The sequence below is a fragment of the Camelus ferus genome, chromosome 1 (assembly GCF_009834535.1).
Source record: "Camelus ferus isolate YT-003-E chromosome 1, BCGSAC_Cfer_1.0, whole genome shotgun sequence".
Classification (NCBI taxonomy): domain Eukaryota; kingdom Metazoa; phylum Chordata; class Mammalia; order Artiodactyla; family Camelidae; genus Camelus; species Camelus ferus.
Genome location: NC_045696.1, coordinates 119191537 through 119218787, shown reverse-complemented (window position 1 = coordinate 119218787; position 27251 = coordinate 119191537). Strand labels below are relative to the sequence as shown.

The following is a 27251-nucleotide window of genomic DNA, read 5'->3' as shown; positions in this document are numbered from 1 at the left end:
CCATCTGGGGCCAATTATGTTTTACAAATACATTCATTTGAGATTGTGAAAATGTGGACATCGTTTGCTCCGTGTATCATTGTAACAGTGAAGAAAACTGAGGCCTGGAGAAATTAAAGGGCTGCAGCTGGTGGTGGGGGCAGGGGTGGGGATATATCTCCAGAAAGCAGTATTAAAGTTACTTGCGGCCCCTGAGTTTCCAGTTCACCTTAGCAAACCAGGTCATCTTCCCCTCAGGAGAAGGCAAATACGCACAGACCAACAACTTGCTCCTATCAGCACTTCTCATCAAGGTAAAAAAAGGCCTCATGACTGGGCATTCCACTGGGCCTTCTTTCAGAAGCCTCTGCCTAAGACAAGACAGTGCATTTTGAAAAGGGAAGGGAAGGGAAGGGGGAAAAAATAAAAGAAAACGGAAAAAGAATTAGCCAGAATCTAGAATCTTGAAACTGCTGAGGTCTGACAACCCTAATTTTATCTTCGGAAACACCAGTGACCCTGGAATTACAAGCTTGGGGCACAGAACCTTGAGGGCTCATTAAGACTCCTGGGAATGTTCTGGAAAATCAGTTTGAGAGTCTTTGTGGAACTCAAATCTCAGCACCTCAGCACGCCTCAGTGATGGAGGCGAAAGAACCTGAGTTTAAAGTTTAACCGAGAGCAGATGTTCCCCTTCACACCACGTTCCTTTAACATCCAGGATGTGTGACTTTTTTCCCCCTTCGCTCCCTGATTTACATAGGCTTCCAAAGCACAAGCGAAAGGCACTTTTACAAAATGTGGAGATGGTGTGGTTGGACGGATGCTGTCCTAGTTTTAACCCTTGGTTTAAAAAAAAAAAACCAAAAACTTTTCTATCCCCATGACTCCAGACCAACAAAAATATAACACAGACCCAATGGCATTTGAAACCCCATAGTAAACAGAGCAGTTAAAACTAAGTACTTGGGGATGGTTTTCATTACAATGTGCTAAAGAAATGAATGTTTTACTGTTCTTTTTGTAAATACCCTGGAGAACCCTGGGATGGTTTTTCGAGAAGATGAAAATGATTTGAGAGTTTCAGATCTCATAAAGATATGTGATCTCTTTGAGTAACAAATACGGTGGGTTTTTTTTTTTTTTTTTTTTCGGCCAGGGCAGGGCGGGGATTTTCCATTTAGAACTGTTGAGATTAACACTTAATGATTATTTTCAATGCCCCAAAACCCCTTCTAGTCAATATTCAACTCATTTCCACTTCTTGCCTTCATTTTTATTATTTCTGTATTCCATATTAGCCCTGAATGGTCTCAAAGTTCTCTCCTAGTAGAATGAACTGCAAATGAACATAGCATCTCTGAATTCATGTCTGTGGGAGGCTGTGTTTTCCAACGATATCCATCATCCCACAGGACCTGCTAGAACCTTGCCACTTCTCCGCCAAGAGGAGCAGTCTATCTCCATCTCCTTGGACCAGTGTGGCCCTTGACCAACAAGCAAAGAGAAAAGGAAGGACACTATGTAACTTCTGCAGCCTGGTCATAAAATTTCCATTAAACCCCCACCTTGTTTTTTGTGACAACCAGCTATGTGCTTTTGTTTGTTTGTTTGTTTGTTTGTTTAATTTTTTTGGTGTGGAGGAGGTAGTTAGGTTTTTTCATTTATCTTTATTTTAATGGAGGTTGGAGGCACTGGGGATTGAACCAAGGACCTCATGAATGCTAAGCATGCGCTCTACTGTTGAGTATACCTTCCCCACCCCAGCCATGTGTTTTGAGGATGCTCAAGCAGTCTGTGCAGACGCATGTAACCAGCAATGACTTGCCAGCAGTGCAACAGCATCATCTTGAAAGTGGACTCCCTCCCCACTGACGCATGGGAGCAGAGATGAGCTGCCTTGGCCAAGTCCTGCCTATGCCGCCCATCTGTGAACTGAATACATGACTGTCGTTACTGTAAACCCCTGTGTTTGGGGGTGGTTTGCGACACAGCAATAGACATCCTCAACACACAGGAATCCTCACTAATTCACACCCATGAGAAGACACCAGCAGTTTCTTAAAGTAAAATCCGTCATCCTTTGTCAAGGATGCAGTCAGGAGTACTCTCAGACAGGCAGAAATGTCAACAAGGCTGACACAAATACTTTCAAGGACTGGGCCCCGAGGGACCTGCTTTAATGAAGAGGTAAGAGCAATTTGGAATCGGCAAGGATGCATCTGACCTGCTGGAAGGAGTGGGCGCCTGGGGGTAGCGCTGCCCCTGCCGCGTGCCTTACATTATTAATTGGCTGAGCAAACCTGCAGGCCAGCGGAGGCTCATGTCTTGTTGATCACAAGTGACATGTGCAGGACCTGAATCAGTGAGGATGGTTCACTATTCAGGGGTGATGCAGAGTGATGCCCACATTCCCTGGCACCGCCAGACTCGAAAGAAGTCACGGAGACCCCGTGTCTGAGGCGTAGGGAAAACTCCATCGGTGTCTTCTGGCGTCGTGAAGAGACTCTTCCAGTGCCCCGTGGGGAGTGTCTCAGAACTCAGAGTGGCAACTGCATCTCTTGTTCAAAGTAGGAAGTCACTGAAAGAAAGTTCCTAAGCCAACTGAACGACAAAGAGTTCCATCAAAAACGAACTTCATTTCTACCAGGAATATACTTCAGTATTTTCTTTTAGAGTTTCCCATCTCTTCGGGTCTATTTCTTCTGGTGTCTACTCGCAGTATTCCTCCACATCCCAATCTTTCTCTCTCGGGAGCAGCTTTCTTTACAAAAGCACCTTTGACTTCCTTGTGCTCTGTAACAGTCTTGTCACCCCAGTGGTAACATCATTTTGGGGTTCAAGGACTGGGAAGAGGCCCCAGAGAGACAAAGGGGGCTCCGGTCACAGGATGTCTGGCTGCACTCTCATCCCTTACATCATAAGACATAAACCAGAAAACACAAAGAACATTCCTCTCCCAATGCGTAGTTGCTTTAGTCCAACTAACAGTGCTGAGTTATGACCTGACAAACTCCATCCCCCCAAACTCCTCAAGCCTACCGACTGCCTATCTCCTCCTAAAGGTAAACTGAACCTTCCTCCAGGTGTGACGAAGTCAAGCCTTTAGATGAAGAACAACTAATGTCTGGAAACCTTCAACATGACCCCCTTCCTTTAAACACGTCGATGGTCAGGCCCTTCCTTATAAAAGACTCTTAAGACTCTGCCCTCAGGGCACATGGACACCCCTCATCTGTCTGCCTGCTGGTGCCCGTAGCAGCGTATCTAATAAACTTTTTTCCTCACTTTTCTTTGTTTCTGGTAAATTCTTTTACCACCAACCATACTGGCCTGCCTTGTCCCACAACAATCCTTACTGTCCCTATCACTGCTGTGGCTAATGTCCCCACTTAAAGCAAACGTGGTGCGTGTGCACAATGCGACATTATTCATCCACTAGAAAGAAGCAAATCCTGTCATTTGCAACAACGTGGATGGACCCAGAGGGCATTACGCTCAGTGAAAGATGTCAGAGAAAGGCAAAGACTACAGATTACCACTTACAGGTGAACTCTGAAAAAGTTGAACTCACAGAAACAGAGCAGAATGGTGGTTAACAGAGGCTTGCGGGTGGGAAATGAGGGGCCCCCTGGTCAAAGGGTGCACCCTTCCAGTTCTAAGATGAGTACCTTCCGGGGAGGTCATTACACCACGTGGACTGCAGTCAACAACAGTGTCTGTGCTGTATAACTGAAATTTGCTAAGAGAGCAGATGTTAATACTCTCAGCACACACACAAAGAAACTGGTAATTCTGATGTGGGAATCATTTCAGAATATACAGGTGTATCAAATCATTGTGTCGTACACCTTAAGCTCACACAATGTTCTGTGTTAATTACATCTCGAAAAAGCTGGGGGAAAAGAGCTCTGCTACCCCAACAATCACATCCTTTTCTTTTAATTCTTTTTTTGTTTGTTTTCTGTGGAAGGGGTAATTATGTTTTTATTCATGTTTGTTTTTTCTTAACAAAGGCTAAGCATACCCTCTACACTAAGCTATGCCCTCCCCCCACCAATTACACCCTTAGCAGCCATCCTCCGTACCTACCTTTTCAGTACCTGCGAAGGCTGCTGTAAAGCTAACAGAATGGAGACATGCACTGGGAAGTAATTAATTAGACGGGAAATTTTGGTTTAACCTGTCTTCTCTTACTGCTTAGGCCAGATTTAAAATAGCAATTAGAATATGTGGGCCATTTCTCCAAACATACGTATCTTGTGTTACTTCTACAGATTACAGCACCACCCACAAAACAGTAATCTCTCTTATTTTTCAGTACTGTAAACACTTAAGAAGTCATAAGTGAATCATTTAAAGTTTAGGTTTTCCTCACAATAGATTTTTTCCATCAGAGTATCAAAAGGCCATGTTTACATTTTAACCTTAAGAAAAGAAAAAAAATTGTAAAGATAATGATCTTTATATCGAACTCCAATTACAGTTATTAGTTAAGGGGGAGACAAAAATAGTTGTCAATCAACAAACATCGATTTACTGGCTAAAGAGCACAGGGAACACTAATATGTGTCCAGCAAAACTGCACAAAAAGAGGGCAAATGGCACTGGAATTCAGCATGCCACCATCAAAAACCCTGAATTAATTACACACATTTCTAGATAATTTTAAAGTCGGGTTGACCAGAGAATCACAAAATATCCAAGATGATTGATGTGCAAAAACTCATTTTACACAAAAGAAAACCCAGAATTTGAGAAAATGATGTGCCCCACCTAAATGACTGCCCGTGATTAGTTAAGCAGTGGGTTTCCTTTACCGGAACCAGGGGTACATTCTGGAACTGGGCTTTTAAAGTTCCAGACCTCCCCTTGAGGAGGGATGTCGGTTTCAGTTATTGAGAACTTAGTGTACAGGTGCCCCCCCCCCAAGCCATTTCAGCCCTGCTGACTGGTCCTAATGGGATCCAGCTCTCAGAGTGCGAATTCTCCCAAAGGCAGAAAAGAGGAAAGCACTACAGGGTTCCCATCCTGTCGTACTGGCTCTCAAAACTCTCCGAAAAGATTCCACATCCTCTCAGGCAATAAAATTGAAACCTTCCAGTTTTGGGAAAGAACCACCTGCCAGGATAAACTCCATCTCTCAGATGAGGCACCCTGCCCTCCACATCTCACGAGGTGAGTCCAAATTCCCACTCATCGCCTGTGCTGGGTCCCAGACAAACCCGGCAGACAGGAGGTCTCACCGGGCGGGGACATTGAGCACCTCGGAACAAGGCAGATGGGAAAGTTCCACCTGGGCTGTAAACCCGTCAGCTACCCCATGTGTTCACTGACAGCGCATAATTAGCACTCACATCATTTCCCGCCCGTAAAATACACAGACTTCTTGCACGCCACGAATGCCGCTTTGGAAACTTCCCTGGTGAGGACAGCAAATCCCGTATTTGCAAACACGTCTGCCGGGAGAATGGAGTAGAACCAAGTGACATTATAACCCTCCCAAGTCACTTGCCGGGAGGGCTTCCTCCACAAGTTTCAACCACCCTGCACGCTGACAAAAGCTACTGCAAGGGACAGGAAAGAGAAAACACGTGAGTGCCCATCCCCTCGGTCTCCACGTCCTCACTTCCAAGAGTGTCTGTTCTTATACAGTCCTGACACGTTTGAAGCCCTGGAAATCCACAGCTCTCTCTCCTTCCATCAACATTCACTCAGCATCTACTGTAAGCACACGTTTTAGCATGAAAAAAAAAGAGACAGGAAATAATAAATGCAATAATTAAATTAAAAAGAGTAAAATCTCTGAGGTGAGGAAGAGAGGTACACTCACAGACACAGAAAACAAACTTATGGTTACCGGGGGGAAGGCGGTGGGAAGGGATAAATTGGGAGTTGGAGATTTGCAGATACTAACTACTACGTATAAAACAGATACACAATAAGGACCTCCTGTACAGCACAGGGAACTATATTCAATATCTTGTCATAACCTGTAATGAAAAAGCGTATGGAAACAGATGCATGTTCATATATGACTGAAACGTGATGCTGTGCACCAGAAATTGACGCAACGCTGCAAACTGACTATGCTTCAATTAAAAAAAATTTTAAGTAAAAGTAAATTAAAAAAAAAAGAGGTACAGATACAAGTGAAACAGAAGAGAAAAGGCAATCACTAGGATGGGGAGGGGCAGGGGATAAGGGGCTCTTTTTTAAATAGTGGGCAGGGTGGGCGGGCACAAGGAGGTGATCTTGAGCTGAGATGTCAAGGGAGGGAAGGAGCTGGCCAAGTGGATATCCTGGGGTTGGGGTAGGGGAGGAAGCCCATAAAAGTGATCTTCCCCGCCAAGCGTTAGGCAATTTTCACAAACTACAACTTGACGACCAGACTCCTAGGAAGCCGAAAGGGGAAATTCACCGTCCATACATAACCCCATGCTGCGTCTCCTCCTGGATGGATCCTGGATATCCCCTGGGTTTTACCCCCTAAATGTTATTTCTCAGAAAAGAGGGAGTTACTTCATACATTTACAGACTTCTACCAAGTCTCTCAGGACACAAGGACTCTCTGTCACTGTAAGCGGAACAACAAATGTTTACTGGGGAAAGTGCACGCTCATCAAAGCTGGTCTGGGACGTTTACTGAAGTCATCAGATGGGCTTGATTTTTTAAGAGGAAGGAAATACATTCAAAAAAATTTAAAATAATTGCCAGAGCAGGAAACAAAAACTCTGGGAGCTGTAGTAAGCATGCTTCTCAAAGATCACTTTACAAAGCAATGCAAGGAATTCTACGTGCAAAAGTAAATGAACAAAGTGAACTCTTGGGACATGAATGAACCTCAGTGTATTAAGTAAGAGATGTCATTTATAAAAGATGACACTTACATGAAGCCCAAAACCAAGCGAAGCTAATCTTTGGTGTTAGAAACTAGACTGAGGCTACCTTTGGGGGGATGGGGGAGGAGTGATGGGAGTGGCCACAGGGAGGTCCCTGAGCTGTTCTGTTTCTGGACCTGGGTGCTGGTTACTCAGGAGAGTTCACATTGTGCAAACTCACTGAGCTGTACACTTATGATTTATGTCCTCTACTGTATTCATGTTATTTGGGGTGGGGGCGGTATTTAGGTTTTTTTTTTAATGGAGAGACTGGGGATTGAACCCAGGACCTTGGGCATGCTAGACACATGCTCTACCACTGAGCTACACTCTCCCATTATTCATGTTATTTTTAATAAAGAGACTTCTAAAAAGAGCAACACAGAGTAAAGTGGTTGCCTTATGGAGATTTCTTATTCATATGTGAGATGGATAAGAAAAAAATTCTCCTAATGTTAAATGAATGGGCACTTAGGACCTGGGGTAGAGCTTCCATTGATAGCACCATTCATGAATATAAGAAGTGCTGAATTCCACACAACGTGGATGAAAGTAAACACCACGAGCTTGAAATCTGTGTCAGATGCTCCCCAAAGACCCTCTGGTGATGATAGAGACACCAACAGCAAAGATGCATAAAAGCGTAGGAATAAAAATTGTTTCCTGACATGTAAACACAGGGGGGGAAAAGCACTGTTTCCAAATTTACGTATTTTTATAGAATTTAAAATATGCATGAAGAACTAAATCAATAATTAATATTCCAAAAGGAAATTTAATTATTTCAAATACATTCCTAAAGGTTATAGAGTAAAGTTGGCCCCAATCTATTTTGTGGATCTTTTCATGGGGAAAGTTTTCTTTGGTTTTCTAATATATGCTCCTTCTCTTTGTGGCGGACAAGACTCGTAATCACAAACATTTTGTGTCGACTCAGAAAACACAGGGAACTGTTAAGTAAGTGAGTCCTACAGAACTACGTTGTCCAAGACAGTAGCCAACAGCCACATGTGGCTTTGCACAAGTGCGACTGCACAAAGTGGCTGAATTCTTAATTTTATCGCATTATAATTAATTTAAATTCAAGTTAAAGACTGAAGCTGCAGAAAATACTTTTTCTGTTAAACACAACTCAATTTTTTTAAAGATATTTTCCTTTTGTTTTATTTATTTGTTTGTTTGGTTTGGGGGGAGGTGATTAGGTTTACTTAGTTATTTATTTTAACGGAGGGACTGGGGCTCGAACCCAGGACCTCATGCATGCTGAGCATGCGCTCTACTGCTGAGCTCTACCCTCCCCACTCACAACTCGAATTTGTAGGACATTTCACTGTATTGAAAATTTAGCATCCAACTTGAGATGTGATACAGGTGTAAATTACACACCACACTTTGAAGATTTATTAGTTTGTTTAAAAAAAAAAAAAGAACAAAATAATCTCATCACACGCTGAACACAGAGCATTTTGGATATATTGAGTTCAACAGAATATATTACTAAAATTAATTTCGCCTTTGTTTTTACTTTTTTAACAGGGCTACTAGAAAATTTTACACGACACAGGTGGCTCAAATGGTATTTTATTGGACAGCACAGTTAAGGAATAAAATGTCACTTTTGATTAGTGACAGTAGGGGAGAGATTAACAAAAATGGAAAAAACAATATATTTGAAGATCTGATTAACAACTGTGGTAGAAGTCGTCCAGGGCTGGGGCTGGGCGAAGAAAGTCAAAGGGGAAAAAAATCCAAGAAGCCAGTATTTCTATTAAGAGATGGAGATCAGATAAGCTGGGGCGGACCCAGACAGCAGAGCACTCTCTACAATTCCACAGCTGTCAACAAACCCAAGGACCCAGTTTTTGCTGACGATGTGTTAGCAGACTGCTATGTCTGTTATTGAAGAAGCAAAGAGAATGACAGAGGTGCCAAGCACATGTCTCTCTGGGGCAAGAATCTGGGCAGAAAGAACCAAGGAAATACAATCAAGGACTCAACTGCTGCGGGCTTATGGCAGTTCTGTGCGGTTGGAGACAGTGAGTATCAGGAACTCAGTATAAAAAGAGAGGAGGCTGCTCCCACCACCTTCTGACTATCTGTGATTGTCCAGCATCCATAAGTGGTCCATGAGTTCCTTGCTGATTTGGTGCATTTTCCCCAGTATGCTTCATGATATAATATAATAGGTATTTGAGGAGGAGGAGGAGCAAGGGGAAAGTTATTAAATGACCTTTGAGAAATGCTGAGTTAAGAAATGCTGAGAGAAGCGAAGTCAGCAGGTTTCTTGCTGCAGACGTTGTCAGTGCCTTGACTCCTCCAAGGATCATCATGACCCTCAAGGGGGCTTATACCACGCATGTTTTCCAAACATTCTGGACTGCAGAACCTCTTTTTCTGAGGAACATCACAGGAAGTGATGGCTCAGAAGGCCCTCTTAGCTTCACCTCGGCCTTAAAGGAAGACGACTGTCTGCTGTAAGCACAGTTCGGAGGCAGAAGGTGGTGGTTATCTCAGCACGTCCATTGCAGACCCCCACTAGGGCCTACATTAGTAGCTATGGGAACAAAGTACATCTCAGATGTCTCATGGCCACAGCAGTGTCCTGGAGAAGCAGACATCTGTCCCTCACCTACAGGAGCTCCTGAGCTGGCCTCGCGCCCACCCAAACACCTGGCCTCAGGTGAAGTTACATGAGCCCTGGAACTTCCAACCTCCCACCAAGTGGGGATGGGGGAGAGATTAGCCTTTCCAAGATGCCAAAAGCAACCCAGGAGGGCAGGAAGGTACCCTAAGACAGTGTTACGTCCAGGCCTAATTTCTGTCTGGAACAAAGCGTTCTTGTGCAGACACCTGCCACCTCCCTCCGGTGTATGTTCGGTGTCCTCTCCAGTCTTCTGTCTGCTCCACCAGGCCCTAGAATAGTTTCTGACTCCTTGGATTTGGGGCGATTTCTCTGTAGAGACTACAGAGGAATGCAGGCCTGGTGGCCACAGGCTGCCCCCAGAGGCCACAACAAGCTGCCCTGTTTTGTGCACATCTAAATGCCATTTTAAGAAATTCCAAGTTGATTTTTAACTCCTGATGTCTTCATTGTTGCCGCGGTGTTTCCATCATCCTTGACAAAAGCATCACACCTTCATGGACTGGGGGCAAAACCAAACGAATAAACCAGCCAACACCAATTCTTCAGCAGAGATAACCTAAGAAACGCTAGCCTAGATCTTGAAGATTTTAAACTGATCTAGCTGCTTACATTGAGAAACCAAGAGCCTTCCCAATAAGAAAATGAAAAACACGATCAACTTCTCTCAAACGAAGCAAACCAGCCAGCCAACCAAACAGAAAATCCTGAGACGCTGGGTCTGTATTTCCCACTGGGCAGCGATGAGTCGAGGCTGAGCGGTCACTGCCCTCTGGAGACGGGCATGTGCCCCCAAGATGAGCCCCGGAACCACGTCCTCACCACCTCACCTGCACCTCAGACAACCACATCTCCACTCCTAGCCGCCTCCTGAGTTCCAGCCCAGCCACACCTGCCTTCTGGAATGTTCACTCGAGTGTCCCACCAGCCTCTCAGTCCTCACAGGCCCATGACCAACCCCATTACTCTTGCCCCCAAATGTCTCTTCAGACTGTGTGCCCCTCCTCCTCACAAATGACCCCACATGCCACTCCAGTCCCTGGGGTGTCATGTGGGAAGGACACCGGTGAGCAGGACACTCTGCCTCTTCTCTGCCCAGTCCCACCCCCAGCCCCCTTCTGTCCACACCAAAGGGCACCTTCATTCCTAGAACAACACCCCCTTTGGCCTTAGCTCCTCCCCGACCCCTACCAGACTAGCCTCTTAAAAATGCCATGATTCTGTTGGTTTGAGAGTAGGTTGGGGGGTGCAGCGAGGAAGAGGATGCCTTTTTAATGTCATTCTCCTTGCCCCCGCAATCGGCATCTTACACGAATTAAAGTCAGACTCTGCACTGCGTGTGTAGAAATGAAGCCCCGAGTACTCAGCCATCAGCCAGAGAGTCAGTGCTGCATCTCGTCTATACCACAGGTGGCGTGTCATAATCCTGGAGATTTGGGATATTCTGCTTCATTACAAGGAGACATTGAGATTTAAAATATCCATCAGGTTCCTTTCCTTAGGACAAGACGTGAACAGCATCATTTAATTTTCTGAAGGGCAATGCATGGAGTTAAATCCAGCACTGAGTTTCTGACCCTGAGTTGTCCCCCTGAGACAGGAGGGAAGAGGGCAGGGCATAACCATTGAAAGAATGACACAGCCATTGAGGACAGGACATAAACTGGTTAGAACCAACCAGGCCCAAGATGGCGGAAGATTCAACTTCCAGGGGACTTTGAGCCTCATTATAGACTCGTTGTAATGTATTAACTGCTAAATGACACACCCACAGGTGACAGGACAGTTCCCAGGCTGACTGCAAAAAGCCAAAAAGTGGGCAGGGGTCCAATTCCTGGGAATCCCCGCCCATTGCCAACGTAATTGGAAAAATCCTCCCATGTGCTAGCACATGAAATTACCCAGCCCAGAAAAACTAACCACCTCCATGCCTCATGGCCACTCTCTCTTCTGAGATGGGCCACATCTGCCTGTGGAATGTGTGTCTCTCTAAACAAACCTGCTTTTACTTTCCCGTGGCTTGCACTTGGATGCTTTCCTGCACGAGACAAGAACCTGTTCTCTGGCAACACCCCCGCAGGGCAGGGTCGGCCTTGCCTCCCCTCAGAGTCCTCATCTTAAAGGCTCCATGGTCCAGTGTAAAACGAACCTAGTTCTCAGTAGATCATGCAGGCCTACCAGAAAAGGAGTGACTCTGAGACAGACAGCCCAGAGCAGAGGGCCTGAGGGCGAGGCCCGGAAGTCTCCTGGGACAGCGGCCAGGAGTGTGGCTTTCTCCCCTGGGCAGCCAGGCCTGGAGCCCCAGCCTCCAGAGGGGAGGCCTTTCAGTTGCTCCAAAATCTGTTCCCATGTACCAGACGCAGTGACCCTCACATCCAACCCCACCTTCTGGCTCAGGCGGCACCCCCTTCATCCCTGAGGGCTCTGCAGAAGAGGCAGCAGGGCCCCAAGGTCCAGAATGGGCCTCCAAGTCCAATAGGCTGTGTTCCAATCCCAGGACCCCCTTTCCCAATGTAACACTGGGCAAACTGCGTAGTTCTCTGTGCCTCAGTTTCTCCCCCTGTAAAACGGGGATAAGTGTTCAGAAGGGGGAGATGGGGCTTAAGAGTAGAGTGCTTGTACATGGAAAAAACCTAAATGTCCATCAACAGATGACTGGATAAAGATATATATATATACACAATGGAATACTACTCAGCCATAGAAAAGAATGAAATAATGTCACTTGCAGTAATATGGAAAAACCTAGAGATGATCACACTAAGCGAAGTTAAGACACAGAAAGACAAGTATCTTATGGTATCACTTATATGTGGAATCTAAAAAAAGACACAAATGAACTTATTTACAAAACAGAAAGAGACTCACAGACATAGACAACAAACTGTCGTTACCAAAGGGGAAAGGGGTTGAGGAGGAGGGATAAATTAGGAGTTTGGGATTTGTGGATACACATGACTATGTATAAAACAGATAAACAACGAAGACCTACTGTACAGCACAGGGAATTATATTCAATATCTTATAATGGCCTATAATGGAAAAGAATATGAAAAGAATACACATATATGTATGTAAGTATAACTGAATCACTGTACTGTACACCAGAAACTAACACAACATTGTGAATCAACTCTACTTTAAAAAAAAATTAATAAATAAAAAGAAATTAAAAAGAAAGAGTATAGTTCTTGTAAAGCCCTTTAGCACAGGGTGTACTTGGCATGTAGGGGGATTCCCTCTGTGGAGTAAAATCACATTTAAAATTCAATGCATAAATGCATAAATATGAGCCAGCAGCACATAATACAGAGAGAGACCAACTAATTTTCTTTTTTCCTCTTCTGTATTCCTGCCCCCGGGGCCTGAGGCCCAGGCCATTTCCTGCATCTTTATAGTAAACCCCTTGACTCACCTGAGCTGCCCTGAGTAGGGCTCCCTTTCCTGCAACAAACAGCCCCGCCCAGAACAGCTTCCCCTCCCTCCATGCAGCTCACACTCCAGCCAATCTGGACATGGCTCCTTCTCAGCCTTGAGCCTTCCATCCACACTCCCATCCACACCAGGAACCGCACAGTCCACCAGGCCCTCCGCCCTGACAAGTGCCCATCACTCACTGTTTCGGGCCCTCATTCTATACCACCCGTCTCCAGGGGTGGCCCCAGAACCTTCCTGCCCCTCCCCAGTCCCAGGCCGCCCACTGGAGGCCCCTCCCCTTGGAAGGATGGGCCAGGCCCCATCATTCAGCAATCCCAGCCCCTGGCAAAGTCTCCGTCCTCTCTGAGCTGCTTCCCAGGGTCTAGAAGGGTGACAACATTGCCAGTGTGGCCTCTTAAATGGAAACACGTGAAGCACAAACCAGACAGCGTGTGCAATGGCTCTGCAAACTTTAAAGTGTTTTCCAAACATGCAGACGCTCTCCCAAGAAGCTCCGAAGAACGTAAAGTCATTTGAAGACGAACATGCAGGCTCCTTATTAGACAGAGATCACCCCGTCTTCTTAGCCATCCTCTGGGAACTCTGGGGAACAGGAATTTCCAAGGGGGTCCCACAAATCCCCCAGCCACGCAAGACAGGCCCTGGGAGTACCTGGCGGGCCCAGTCTTTGTCCCAGAGAAACAGAGGCAGCACCGAAGCTCTTCTGCAGCCTTGCAACTCCATCTCTCGAGCATTTGGTTTGGAAAACCTTCTCTCCAAGTCTGCCCATAAATTTGCATTTCAAATATTCTGTAGTCCATAATAAATAATTTACATAAAGGGCTGGTTGGATGGAGCACAGCAGGCTACAAAAGGAAGAAACACAGAGCAGCAGCCCAGATTTAACTTGCTCAGCCCCAGTGCTCAGAGAATCCTGAGGCCACACAGAAAGGAAGAGAGTCAGCTTCACTCGGCTCCCTCCACCCTCTGTGCGAAATCGTGCTGGGGAGGGGCTGGCGAACTGCGGCATCTTCAGCTAATTTCACATGACACAGATGCAAACGACTTTGTGTTTCCTAATCGCGGGAAATAATCACATCTCCTTTCCCTGCTTCTGTCCATGTCCTCCATCCAAAGGTTCCGCAAACTTGAAACATTTGATGGCAAAATAATACTGGGCTATTGTTCTTAAGGGAAAAAAAAATCTAATCACTTTGAGTTCAATTCTACGGTGCGAAGAAGACCGTGAGCTTAGCCTGCGTGAAGGCACAATGACAAAATGAGTTAATTACCAGCTCATCGCAAGACGGATCTACTTGTCAGGGGAACAGGAGGCGTTCTCTCACACAAAGTGATGACCCAGATAAAAAGTCATGGCTGGAGGCAGCAGCCGCCGGTGACACAGTTTCATCTGGGCCTAAGTGACCGGCAATTAACAAGTGTCACCACCACACATATACACGTAGCCCCAGCTATTCATTAAATATTTACTGAAAATACACAACTAATTTCTACTGTCTTTCTTCCCAAGGAGCTCCTGTGGTTTTCTACCCAGGCGATGACAGTAAAATTTACACACGTGTAAAAGTCTACCCCCAGCTGGAACAGCTGTTGACCCTGGACGGGCCGCCAGTCCCCAACGCTCTGTGCACCAGAGGCGGTGTTTTCTCCAGACATCACATCTGACAACGGAAAAGAGTTGCAGACGGAAGGGGTCCCAGTCCTATCGGTTGGTCCCTCGTCTCCTGGTTGGCGTGGCCACTGGCTTAGAACTGAAGCCCCCACCAGCATTAAAGCCAGAACTCTGGCTCCTCCCAGGTCCAGCCCTCGGCCACAGACTGACAGGACAGGGACAAATGGGGAGACCGCCTCCACACACCTAGGTTCTCCAGGGTGGGGAGCTCCCTCCCGCTCTGCTGCCCATGACCATGACCTGCGTCTCTATGGAGAGAAGACCAGGTGAGAGGCTCCGGGACACGCGCCCGGAGGCAGACCCTGGGTCAGAGACGTCAGTGCTGCCCTGGTGTGCACGCTGTCTCGTCTGCCTTTTTTTTATCTGAAAACCAGGGGCACAGGCCAGGCTGGCACCCTGGGCCTTAAAGTGGATAATTTTCAGAATGTTCAAAACAGAATTCTTATACAGCGGAGAAGGTGTAGCTCAGTGGTGGAGCGTGGGCTTAGCATGCGTGAGGTCCTGGGTTCAGTCCCATATCTCCATTAAATAAATAAATAAATAAAGCCAAATTACCTCCCCCAAAAAAAGTTAAAGAAAAAAAAAAACAGAATTCTGATAAAAACATAGAATGAGGCAGGTGTCAATGACTAATTTAACTAATTATTGAACAACCCATGAGATACTGATGTGCATACACACACACACACACACACACACACACACACACACACACACACACACAGAGTCAGTGCGGGGGAAAGAACAGTGGAATAAAAGTAGAAGTTAATACAACACTGGCCACTGGCCTTCAGAGCACACAGACCGTAACTCTGAGGTTACGTCCGCTGTTGGATGGACACCCACCTGCACCTTTAGGCACTGGACACACGCAGCAGCTGAGTGTCCACTTAACAGGCTGCTTACAACCCGATCTGGGCACAAGGCCATGGGTCAGTCTCACAATGATCTGGTTTGGTTAAGACAAAAACATCAAATCCCATTTTTTTTTTTTTCAAGCGCCTGTTTGCTGTATGGCCAGAGCCTCATGCCCTCAACTTGCCAACTCACCCCTCAACTATTCCAAGCCTCTGAATCTTCATGACAAAACCATTTCTAAAACAAATATTCCCCAGTGCTCAGATCATGGGGGTAAACCCCACCTCTAGAAAGTCCCTACTCAAGTTCATGGGAACATTTTATTGGCAGCAATCCAAAGAAGATGGCCCTATTTCTACCAACATCTCCCCGAGTTACAGAAACACCCGTCTCCGGTTTACACACGTATGAACAGAAACTGCTTCCCCACCTTTACTTAAGTAACGATCTGAATTCTACCGGAGAAGAAAGTCTCCCTCGTCCTAGGAAAACCACCCAAAATTTTCACCAAAGAGGCCATCTGATCCTGGTCGACAGGTCTGGGCCCCCACCAGACCTGAGTGGTTATTCCCGGGGCGTGGAGAGTCTGAACACTCCACAGATGCTGAGGGGAGAGAAGCAGGGGGTGAATCTCCCCCCACCCCTCCAAAAAATAAATCACTGGCTGTTTCAAGGGGCCACCCAATGCTTCCACTCTTGTGCAAAGCTTCTCTCCACGTTTCACAGCTGAGTCCTGGCCTTTTCTCCCACCTCTCACGTTGCCTTTCTTGCCAAAGCTGCTCTGATCTTCTTTTCATTTTGTTTTGTTGACATATAGTCGATCTACAATGCTGTGTTACTTCCTGGTGCACAGTGTAGTGATTCGGTTGTACATGTATGTATACATATACATTTTTTTCCAGTTCTTTTCCATTATAGGTTACTATAAGCTATTGAATAGAGTTCCCTGTGCTGTACAGTAGGACCTTGTTGTTTATCTGTTTTATAGATAGTAGTGTGTATCTGCAAATCTCAAACTCTCAATTTATCGCCTCGGTAACCATAAGTGTGTGCTCCATGTCTGTGAATCTCTGTGATCTGTTGAGCCCCCCACACCCTCCTGCTCAGGCCCTCAGACCAGCTGCTCCCTCTGCTGGGAGGAGCTCCCATTCGCCCTCTGCAGCCCCCTGAGGCCTCATCCCGCTGGCTCAGCCCAGCCACCTCCTTGATGCCCAGCCACGCCACGTCTGTGGGCAGCTTCCCTCCCACTCCTGCTTGCCACACTCGTCCAGGAGGAGAGACTCCTGGTTTTGAGGACACAAGGGTGGGGACCCCGGCTATCTTATTCTCTGTCCCCTGGCACAGAGTACTATTTCCAGGCCGACAATGACAGCCAACAGTATATTAACTGATTGACTGGTTCTCTAACAAACCATGATCACCCCTCTAGGCTGGGGAATTGCCAGCTACCTTGGCAGACTGGGGAGGGGACGACCAGGGAGGCATTAAGCGATGTACACAGCCCCAGTTTGGGCAAGCGCATTCCTTCTGCGGTAAGTGTCAGCGTACTGAAATGGAGTGCACCCTGCACTTAGCAGGAACCCTCGTAGGGCACAAAGAAAATTTCAAAACCAGACACATTTCTGGGCAGAAAATGAATCCCCTTCAAATAGGCAATCTTCCCTGGTAAGATCGCAGGCCAGTGGTCATAGGACCATGGCCATGCTCCCACGCCAGGAAAGGAAGGGGGCTCAGGGCAGTGAGCAGGGTGAGCAGGAGATGGGATGTGGGAGCTCACACAATCTCAAGGATTTGAGGCGGGGTCCCGGCAGCGGGCCCACAGGCCTGTCAGCTGTTAACGCCACTCTGGCCCCGAAAGATAGAGGCCACCATCCTGGGAGGAAGAGGGAACCACCTTGTTCCAGGGTCAAGGCCAGCCTGAGTGGGAGGGGACTGCCCCCGTGGGGTCACCCAAAGTCCCAGGTCTGAGCAGGCCTGCGGGGTGCAGCCCACCTGCCCTCAGCCAGCCCCGGGCCCGTTCACTCAGGCAGGGGCTCTGCCAACCCGATCAGTTGTATCCTGACTGCAACACTCACCTTCTTGACGAACTCTGGGATGACTTTTTGGTCTGTCAGGTGGGCTAGGGAAGAACAGCAATCTAATTCCAAGACGTAGCCTTCACCATGAAGGTCAGCCTTCTGAGATCTGAAAAGAGACACACACACAAACTAAGATTCTGCACAATATATATATATATAAAAAAAGAATCACTGGATGTTTCATGAAATCCCAAATTCTTTCCTGAAACTAACTGCCAAAAGGGCACTCCTGAATAACTAACCTAGGGTGAGCAACTGAAATAATATGCATTATACAACTTAAGATAGACAACTGAAATATATGGAAGATGGATTTACATCCCAGAAAGATTCCCAAGACATTTCATCAAGGAAAACACATTATAGAATGATGGGTTTAGTACAACATGGAATATTGGGATAAAAAACTGGAATAAAGGAATATGAAAACCATGGACTGTAGGGACCATTTTACGTGTACAGAGAGAGGAGTCGCCCACCATCCCAAAGGAAATACCAGTGTAAAACTCAGCAATTTGGAGGCTGTGGTGTTTAATATAGTCAATAAACGATCAACATTGTGCAACTGGGACCAAAACAGTGTGTTGTAATGCATCCAAAATCAACAATAAAATTTTATGTGCTAATGAATACCAATAAAATAAGTACACACACACACACACATTCCAGTGATGTGTATTTCCCATTGGTTTACATCTGCAAGGGCTTAGAAAAAGAACCAGTAACACACACAGCAAACCTATAATAGTGGTGACCTCTGGGGGCACGAGAGGGTCTGGGTGGCAACGGGCGGGATGGTGGTGGTGATCAAAAGTGATTTTAGCGGTATCTCCAACTTTTTCAACTTTTCTGAAGAGAACTCATTCATAGATCACTTAGAAAATGAAAAATTAATTTTTAAAAGACTTTTAAAGGGTTCAACCCCTAGAGAGAGCAATCTGGCAAAATCTATCAAAACTAAAGAGGCAAGAAAGAAAGAATACAAGGCAACCGAAGCAGAAATTCGGGGAAAGAGCGGATGGCAAGGGCTGTTTGGGGCAAACCCCTTCCAACTTTCAGTAGAGGCAAAGGCGTCCAGTATGCCCTGCCCCTCCCGGCCGGGTGGTGGGGCTGCTCCCCCACCCCCCCACCCCCATCCCCCCTCCCACCCCCATCCCCATCCCCCCTCCCACCCCCATCCCCACCATAGAGACACGCACGCACGTGACACAAGGCTGGGGGCTCTCAGGACAACCAGCAGCAAGTGGTCACCAGAAGGAAAGCCCACCACTGCATGCCACTCCTTTGGGGGTCTTCTGGACAACACTACGTGGGCTGATGGACTCCTGGAAGCCACACAGTTGTCAGACATTCAAGGTGATTTGTTGGCTCGGGAGGAGGGAGGACGCCAGACAACAGGAAGTGGACAGCAGCGAGGGGTCTCAGGCCCAGCCCTATCCTCATGGGGAGGGGGACTTAGAGACCCCGGCTCAGCTCTCTAGGCTCACACCACGTGCACAGTGACTCTCCACTGCCCAAGGCAGACCAGGGCCCCCCACAAGCCCAGCCCAGTTAGAAGGATCTCTGCCAAGGAGGGGCCCCGGCAGCCCCGCCATGAGCACAGGTGTAGCCAGGAAATTCTCAGAGTGGGCAGCTTCACACTGAACTCCTGAGACACGTGCATCCCACCAAATAAACCATTTCTGAACGCACGTTTGCTATAATACTTTAAAAACGAATTTCCAGGAGTCTTATATATCATTAAAAGCAATTTAGGCTGCCATTAACCATCTGGGTATGAGTCACATGAAATTCAAAAGTGGAAAAATGAAAGAGGATTTGGGTTTCCCCAGGTGTGCGACTGTGGCTGGGTAAGGAAATGCTAATATCTTATTTAGATTTTTAGATTTTATTTTTTTCCTCTAACATATCCTTTCAGGGGTAGGGACTGAAGCATCCACTCTTTTTTCTTAATTTTTAGAACATTTAAAAAATTCTAATTTTTTATTGAAGTGCAGTCGATTTACAATGTTAGTTTCAGGTGTACAGCAAAGCAATTCAGTTACACATATATACACGTATGTGTGTATATATATATTTTTCAGATTCTTTTCCATTTCAGCTCATTACAAGAAATTGAGAGGCACATACTCTTAAAATGTAAAATATCTCACAGCAATCACTGGAAAAAAATGTAAAAGAACAAACAGATTCCAAACTGGCCAAACGGTAACAGTGAATTCCGAAAGAATCAACCAGTTCTGAACCCCAGCCTTCTGGCCTTGAAACCCCATCAGAGACTGAACTCACGTTCTCATTTTTTCCCCACGTTCTTACTCCCACCCCGCCCTACATAAAAGACATATCAAGAGGAACAAAAGCAGAAGATTCCAGACTTTTGAAAGAGGAGACTTAGCCAAGCTACTGTCATATGCATTATGTGGGGTCTCAGACAATGAAGGCAGGATAGGAGGAGGGAAGTTCTAGAACACGAAATCCCAGCTGCTGTCATGTGGGGACAAACCTCAGCTGCTACAAGGTTACTGAAAAATACCCACTGCCATTTTAAATGATTCAGCTGAAAAACGGTCATCATTTAAAATAAGTCAAATCTTTAATGGAAAAGAAATATGAAAATGAATATATGTATGTATCTGCATGACTGAGACATATTGCTGTACACCAGAAATTGACACATTGTAACTGACTGTACTTCAATTTAAAAATTAATCAAAAAAAATAAAGTAAGTCAACACTGTGTCCACTCTGTAAAACAGCCACAGAATGAATGGAGAGAAGACAGAGCTGTCTTATTTTTTTTTTTAATTGAAAGACCATCAGTTACAATGTGTCAATTTCTGGCACACAGAACCACGTCCCAGTGATGCGTATACACACATATATTCGTTTTCATAGGGACCAGCCTGTCTTTAAGCAACTCACAGCCCACACACACGAAGGGCAGTCGTTAGCACTGGATCTAATAACCATCAGTGCTGGTTCTGGAACAAGGAGTATTCTAAGGAGGGCAGCTCTGGTTCATTTCTCAGATAATTAACTCGGTTACATCTGAACTGAAAGGAGCACAGAAGAGTGATAAAAATGGGCATTATTACAAATTTTCTAGATGAAACATGAAAACTCACATCTCGGCCTTTGGGCTCCATACATACTGGGCGATAAGTAAGCAACTCAGGTCCTCCCTTGCCTTTAGGAGTTACCTCCAGAGCTCAAAGTGAAAGGGCTGGAACTCGGAACAGTGGCTGATGGGCGCGAGGTGGCAAGGACCCCTGAACGCTCTGAGGACGGGTGCTGGCGGCCCAAGCCCTCAAGCCCGCGTCTGTGAGGGTGCGGGGCCAGGGCTGGGTGGGCGGACAGTCCCACAGAGATCCTCCTCCCTGCCCCGAGCCCTGTGAACAACAGCGTCAAATCCACACAAGCTTGCAGCTTGCCTGCTGGGCTGCCAGAAGGAGTTTCTGGGCTCCTCAGCAAGGGCAGGGGGAGGCTAGTAGACACGGCTGCTGTGATGGACGTGCCCTGAGGGGACCCCTTGTGACCTCCCCCTTCTGGTGTCTGTGTCTTTGTACAAACCCTCCCCTTGCATGGGAGCAGGACATGCGACTCACTTCTAACCCGCAGAACGAGGCAAAGGGACAGATGTCACTTGCATGCTGACGTTACACCATGAGACACCATCTTGGCGGATGAGACCGAGACACTGCCCTTGCCGGCTGCCAGGCACTAAGGGGGCTGTGTAGGCAGCCAGCAAGAAACTGGGGTTTCAGCCCTGGGACTCCAAGGAGGTGAGTTCTGCCCACCATTGACGGGAGCCTGGGAGCAGATCTTTCCCCAGTCGAGCCTCTGACAAGACTGCAGCCCCAGCCAATGCCTCAGCTGCACCTGAAGACACCCGAAGCAGAGACCCCAGAAAAGCTACAGAAACTGAGATAATGAAGGTATGCTGCTCGAGCCACTACGTTTGTGGTCATTTATTACAGAGTGCAGAAAACCAATACAGTTGCCAAGGAGGAAGACATGGCAGCTTCACGCACAGATCAAGCCTCCCATGGGTGGCCAGGCCCAGGACCATGCCCCCAGATCCAGCCAGACCCCTGAGAACAGCCTGCAGTAGGTGATGAGTGTCTCATGTCCTGGAGGGCAAGGATCACTCTGGCATCAGGAAGCAGGCATGTCCTAGAAGGGGCTACAGGAACCAAGGCCTGGCCCCCAAGGGACCACAGCACAGGAGAGCGGGTATCATGCAGTCAGTCAAGTTCCTGAGAATCGCCCGCTGAGCAGGCATTTGACACCCTTGCGTAGGGGGAGGGAAACCCCATGTATGTTTCCCCAAATGCCATGTCCTTGTGTTGTCTTGGAAAAGGATACTGGAAAGCACCAAACTTCCCCTGGACTGAAGCCCAGATGGCTTCCACTTACAGACAGGGCAGAAAGGTCTGGATTGAATCAGTAAGAAAAAAGAGGGACACAGAATGCATTTCTGGAGATGCAGGATTAACTACCAGCAGAAGCCTCCCTTAACTAGAAATTAATACCTAGTACACTGAGATTAAATGCACACACTCTGAGCTAGCTATGCTCCAGCAATCCCACTCCTGTGCATACATCTGGAAAAGATGAAAGTTCCAATTTGAAAAGATATGTGTGCCCCAATGGTCACAGTAGCACTATTTATAATACCCAAGACATGGAAACAGCCTAAATGTCCACTGACAGATGACTGGATAAAAAAGTTGTGGTACGTATGTACGACTGGACTACTACTCAGCCACAAAAAAGAATAAAATAATGCCATTTGCAGCAACATGGATGGACCTGGAGATCGTCATTCTAAGTGAAGTAAGACAGAAAGAAAGAAAAATACCATATGATATTACTCATATGTGGAATCTAAAAAAATGAGACAAATGAACTTATTTACAGAACAGAAACAGACTCACAGACATAGAAAACAAACTTATGGTTATCAGGTGGGGAAAGAGGGGGGATGGAGGTCGGGATCTGCAGATACAAAGTACAATATATAAACTAGATAAACGAAAAGGTCCTACTGTACAGCACAGGGAACTATATTCAGTATCTTGTAATAGCCTACAATGAAAAAAATGAAAAGGAACATATATGCTCATGTATAATTGAATCACTATGCTGTACACCAGAAACTAACATAACATGGTAAATCAACTCTACTTCAATAAAAAGACCTCGGACCAATTTCAAATCCTGGGGCTCCCACCTGTACACATTGGAGAGTTGAGAGGGGTTAATTCCCAGCCATTCCAAAGGAATTTCTTTTTTTTAATTTTTCTTTATTCTTAAAAAAAAATTTGGGGGTGGGGCAGGTCATTAGGTCTATTTGTTAATTTATTATTATTATTTTTTTTAATGGAGGTACTGGGGATTGAACCCAGGACTCATGCATGCTAAGCATGTGCTCTACCACTGAGCTATACCCTCTCCTTCAGAGTTTCTAAAAGGAAGAGGAAATGAAAGGCTACTACTGAGCAGAGATGCAACGTCCTGAAAGCCAAGGATGACTAAGACAAATTCTTATTGTCATCTCTCAGAAGATGACAAATCTTCAAGAAAAAAGACCAGATTTTAAGGAAGTGTAAGACTGGAGAACTTAATCTGTGCTTCTTGTTGGTTAGAAAAACTCAAAAATCCTTCCCACTCCCTGCTCTCCTCACTCTTCTTATATGTTACAGTAGCAAAATACACATCATATAATATGACCATGTTAGCCATTTCTGCGTGCACATTCAGTGTCGTTAAATACATTCAGCATGTCACCACTCTCCATTTCCACAACTTTCTCAGCATCCTGAACCGCTGTCCTCAGTCCTTTGGCACCTTACAAATGGGACTTGGGCCACAAAGGAAAGTGAATACATAGGAAAATTCAGATCAATGCTTGTCAAACAAACACATAAAGGCAGATTCAGACCCTGAGCATTTGTGCACAAGTCTTTGCTAACCGTAAATGTGCACAGCAAAGAGCCCATGTGCTGAAGCCCCTTAGGGGCCAACACATCTAACCCCAGCTGTCAGAGTTGTTTAAGACCATGATAAAAGACCACCAATTCTGTGCCACGCTGACCTCATTACTCAGACACAAACATCAACTGTCATTAAAAAACTGTGCACAAACTCACTCACGTCACACCTATCACGTCTGCCAAGGGCTGTGTGGTCACTGACCAGGCAGCCGGAGGGTCCGAAGGTCAAACCCAGGGATGCAAATTCCAAGGTCCCCAAACACTGAGTGAAAGAGGATTTTTTTTTTTTTGACCAAAATACAGGATCTAGATACTTTGTTCTCATATAAAAGCTACAGGAATGGTCTCTCTGTCTGCCAAGAAATGTGCTCTCTCCTATTTTTCTCCCGCTCCTATCTCTGAGAGCCACGTGGCTGCAGAGAAACTGGACCACCAGGAGACCAGTCCCAGGGCAGGAGTGAACTCACGTGGCCAGACCGAGTCACCACCGTAGCAGGGAGATGCTGGGGTGAGCTGGGCGGTTTCTAATGGCAGCCAATACTAGGAATTCCAGGCCAGGGCTGCCAGCTCTCTCTCTCTCTTTCTTTCTCTCCTTCCTTCCTTCCTTCCTTCCTTCCTTCCTTTCCTTCCTTCCTTCCTTCCTTCCTTCCCTCCCTCCCTCCCTCCCTCCCTCCCTTCCTTCCTTCCTTCCTTCCTTCCTTCCTTCCTTTCCACCTTTTATAATGGCATGATTCCTGTGCAGGAAGCCACACGTATTTCAGATGTACGATTTGATGAATTCTGACAGATATGTACACCCATGAAACCACCACCACAATCAAGATAGGTAACATTTCCATCACTCCCTAAGAGGTGCAATTTTCGAATTCCCAGTTTATCTCTTCCCACTCCTGTTACCCCGGTAACCATAAGTTTGTTCTCTATGTCTGTTAGTCTGTTTATGTTTTGTAAATAAGTTCATTTGTGTCTTTTTAAAAAAAACTCCACGTATAAATAATATCATATGGTATTTTTCTTTCCCTTTCTGGCTTACTTCACTTTAAACGACAATCTCCAGGTCCATCCATGTGGCTGATCTTCTAATTTCTTTTAAAAGAAGTCATCACCCCATGTTTTCATGTTGGCCACCACTGTCAAACTGTGGCTCCAAACGATGTTTATTGCTATTATGTAGGCCAACATCTTTGGGATTGAATTTGACCTCTTGGCCACGAGTCCTTGCCCTCTGGGTTCCATACACCACACTCCAGCGTGAGTCACAGAAGGCTAGGTGCCAGGCAAGGGGTAAGAGCAAACAGATTATCTAATTGCATCATAACCAGAATAATGACCCATACACCCGACCCTGGTATTTCAACCCCTGTAAAAACTTGGCAGACTCTCCGCCTCCACGCTTCGCTCCCCTCGACCACAGCAGGGACATCAACACAGCCCCTGTCTGCTCTCACAGGCGCTGGACACAACGTTTTCTAAGCCATAAAAACAATGTGTTTGCGACCAAAGCCTGGAACGCTGATGGGTGCTTTAAACCTTTCAAATCGTCGCAGGCCAAAGGGTTCATCCTCAAACAATTCTGATGTAATGCCAAGCACTGAACTGAATACCCGATCTGGTCTCACGGGCAGATCTGAAATCAGGCCAGTAAAAAGCCAATGCCCGTTGGGAAAAAAAAAAAAAGGATTATAAACTATACTTTTAAACAATAAACATGTTAATAAAAACTATCACGCACGCTTCTTTTAAATAATAAACATGTAACAGATCTCACATCAACTCATTAATCCCTCAGATAGCTTCAAAGACCACGAGTTGAAACATCTTTTTCCCAGGGCATGAGGCACAGTTTGAACTTGAGTTATAGAAAGAGAGGAGACAGAATGTGCAGTCCATCAATAGGGCTATTTTTGCTTCATGGAGAAATAATCAGAAAGAAATAGTGACAAACACTAAACTTGGATTACTAGGCACTTGTCCAATGAGAGAAAAAAAAATCACTAAATGTCAGTTGACAGGAACAAATTCCCTATCTCTGGGAGACGGGAAGGAATTTGAAGATGGGTACCTCAAGGCAACGCCAGGTTCAAGCATAATGATCAGAACGACTTTTTTTTTTACAAGGAGTAGTAGGAAGAAAAATGAACTGCAGATCTAAAAAAGATCTGTCAGTGTAAGGAAAAGAAGGTTTTTTCCAGTTTCAGGACATTATATAAAACGAATGACATAAAAAAATCCATTCATTCATTGCTTCACCTTTTTCTGAATTGAAGCGTAAGTTGATTTACAATGTTGTGTTAGTATCTGCTGTGCAGCATAGTGATTCAGTTATACATTTATATTCTTTCTCATTATAGTTATTACAAGACATTGAATATAGTTCCCTGTGTTGTACAGTAGGACCTCGCTGTTTACCTATTTTATATACAGTAGCTTGTATCTGCGAATCCCAAACTCCCCTACCTCCACTTTTCCCTTTGATAATCTTAAGTTTTTTTCTAGGTTTGTGAGTCTGTTTCTGTTCTGTAAGTAAGTACATTTGTCTTTTTTTTAGATTCCACATATAAGTGATATCTTATGGTATTTTTCTTTCTCTGCCTGACTTCACTTAGTATGATAATCTCTAGGTCCATCCATGTTGCTGCAAATGGCATTATTTTATTCTTTTTTATGGCTGAGTAGTATCCCACAGGTTCTTTATCCAGTCATCTGTCAATGGATATTTAGGTAGCTTCCATGTCTTGCCTATTGTATATAGTGCTACTATGAACACTGGGGTGCATGAATCTTTTTGAATTAGAGTTCCCTATGGATATATGCCCAGAGTGGGATTGCTGGATCATAGGGCAAGTCTATTTTTAGTTTTCTGAGGAATCTCCATATTGTTTTCCATAAAGGCTGCACCAAATGACATTCCCGCCAAGTGTCCCAGTTCTCCACACCCTCTCCAGCATTTATTATTTATAACCTTCTGAATGATGGCCATTCTGACAGGTGTGAGGTGATACCTCACTGTAGTGCTGACTTGCATTTCTCTGACAATTAGCAATACTGAGCATTTTTTCATGTGCCTATTGGCCATCTTTATGTCTTCATTGGAGAAATGTCTGTTCAGGTCTTTTACCCATTTTTTGATTGTGTTGCTTGTTTTTTTGTTATTAGGTTGTATGAGCTGTTTATATATTCTGGAAATTAAGCCCTTGTCGGTTGCATCATTTGCAAATATTTTCTTCCAGTCTGTAGGTTGTCTTTTTGTTCTGTTCATGGCATCACCTTCTTGACCACTGATCACACGTAGGGCAGGAGTTAGAGCCTGCCCTCAAGAAACTTAGAGTCTTGTATCCCACTCAGTGAAAGAAGTCAGCGAGAGAAAGGCAAATACTGCATGTTATCACTTATATGTGGAATCTAGAAAATAGAACAAATTAGTGACTATAACAAAAAAGAAGCAGACTCATAGATATGGAGAACAAACTAGTGGTTACCACTGGGGAGAGGGAAAGGGAGAGGATTGAGAGGCACAAACAATTGGGTATAAAGTGAGGTATAAGGATATACTGTACAACATGGGGAATACAGCCCATATTTTATAATAACTATAAATAGAGTATAACTTTTAAAAATTGTGAATCACTATGTTGTACAGCTGAAACTTACATAGCTTTGTAAATCAACTGTGCCTCAATAATAAAAATATTTTTAAGTAACAAAAA

At 45.5% G+C, this 27251-nt stretch overlaps 1 protein-coding gene across 2 annotated transcripts in view; it reads right to left on the bottom strand.

Annotated features, from left to right (window-relative positions):
- The window catches only part of RFTN1 (raftlin, lipid raft linker 1), a 177807-nt gene that overhangs the window by 66741 nt on the left and 83815 nt on the right, over positions 1-27251 (bottom strand). For both annotated transcript variants that reach the window (XM_032488952.1, XM_032488943.1), the window contains exon 4: positions 17546-17654. In XM_032488952.1, the coding sequence (XP_032344843.1) occupies positions 17546-17654 (109 nt within the window). The remainder of the gene's footprint in view (positions 1-17545; positions 17655-27251) is intronic.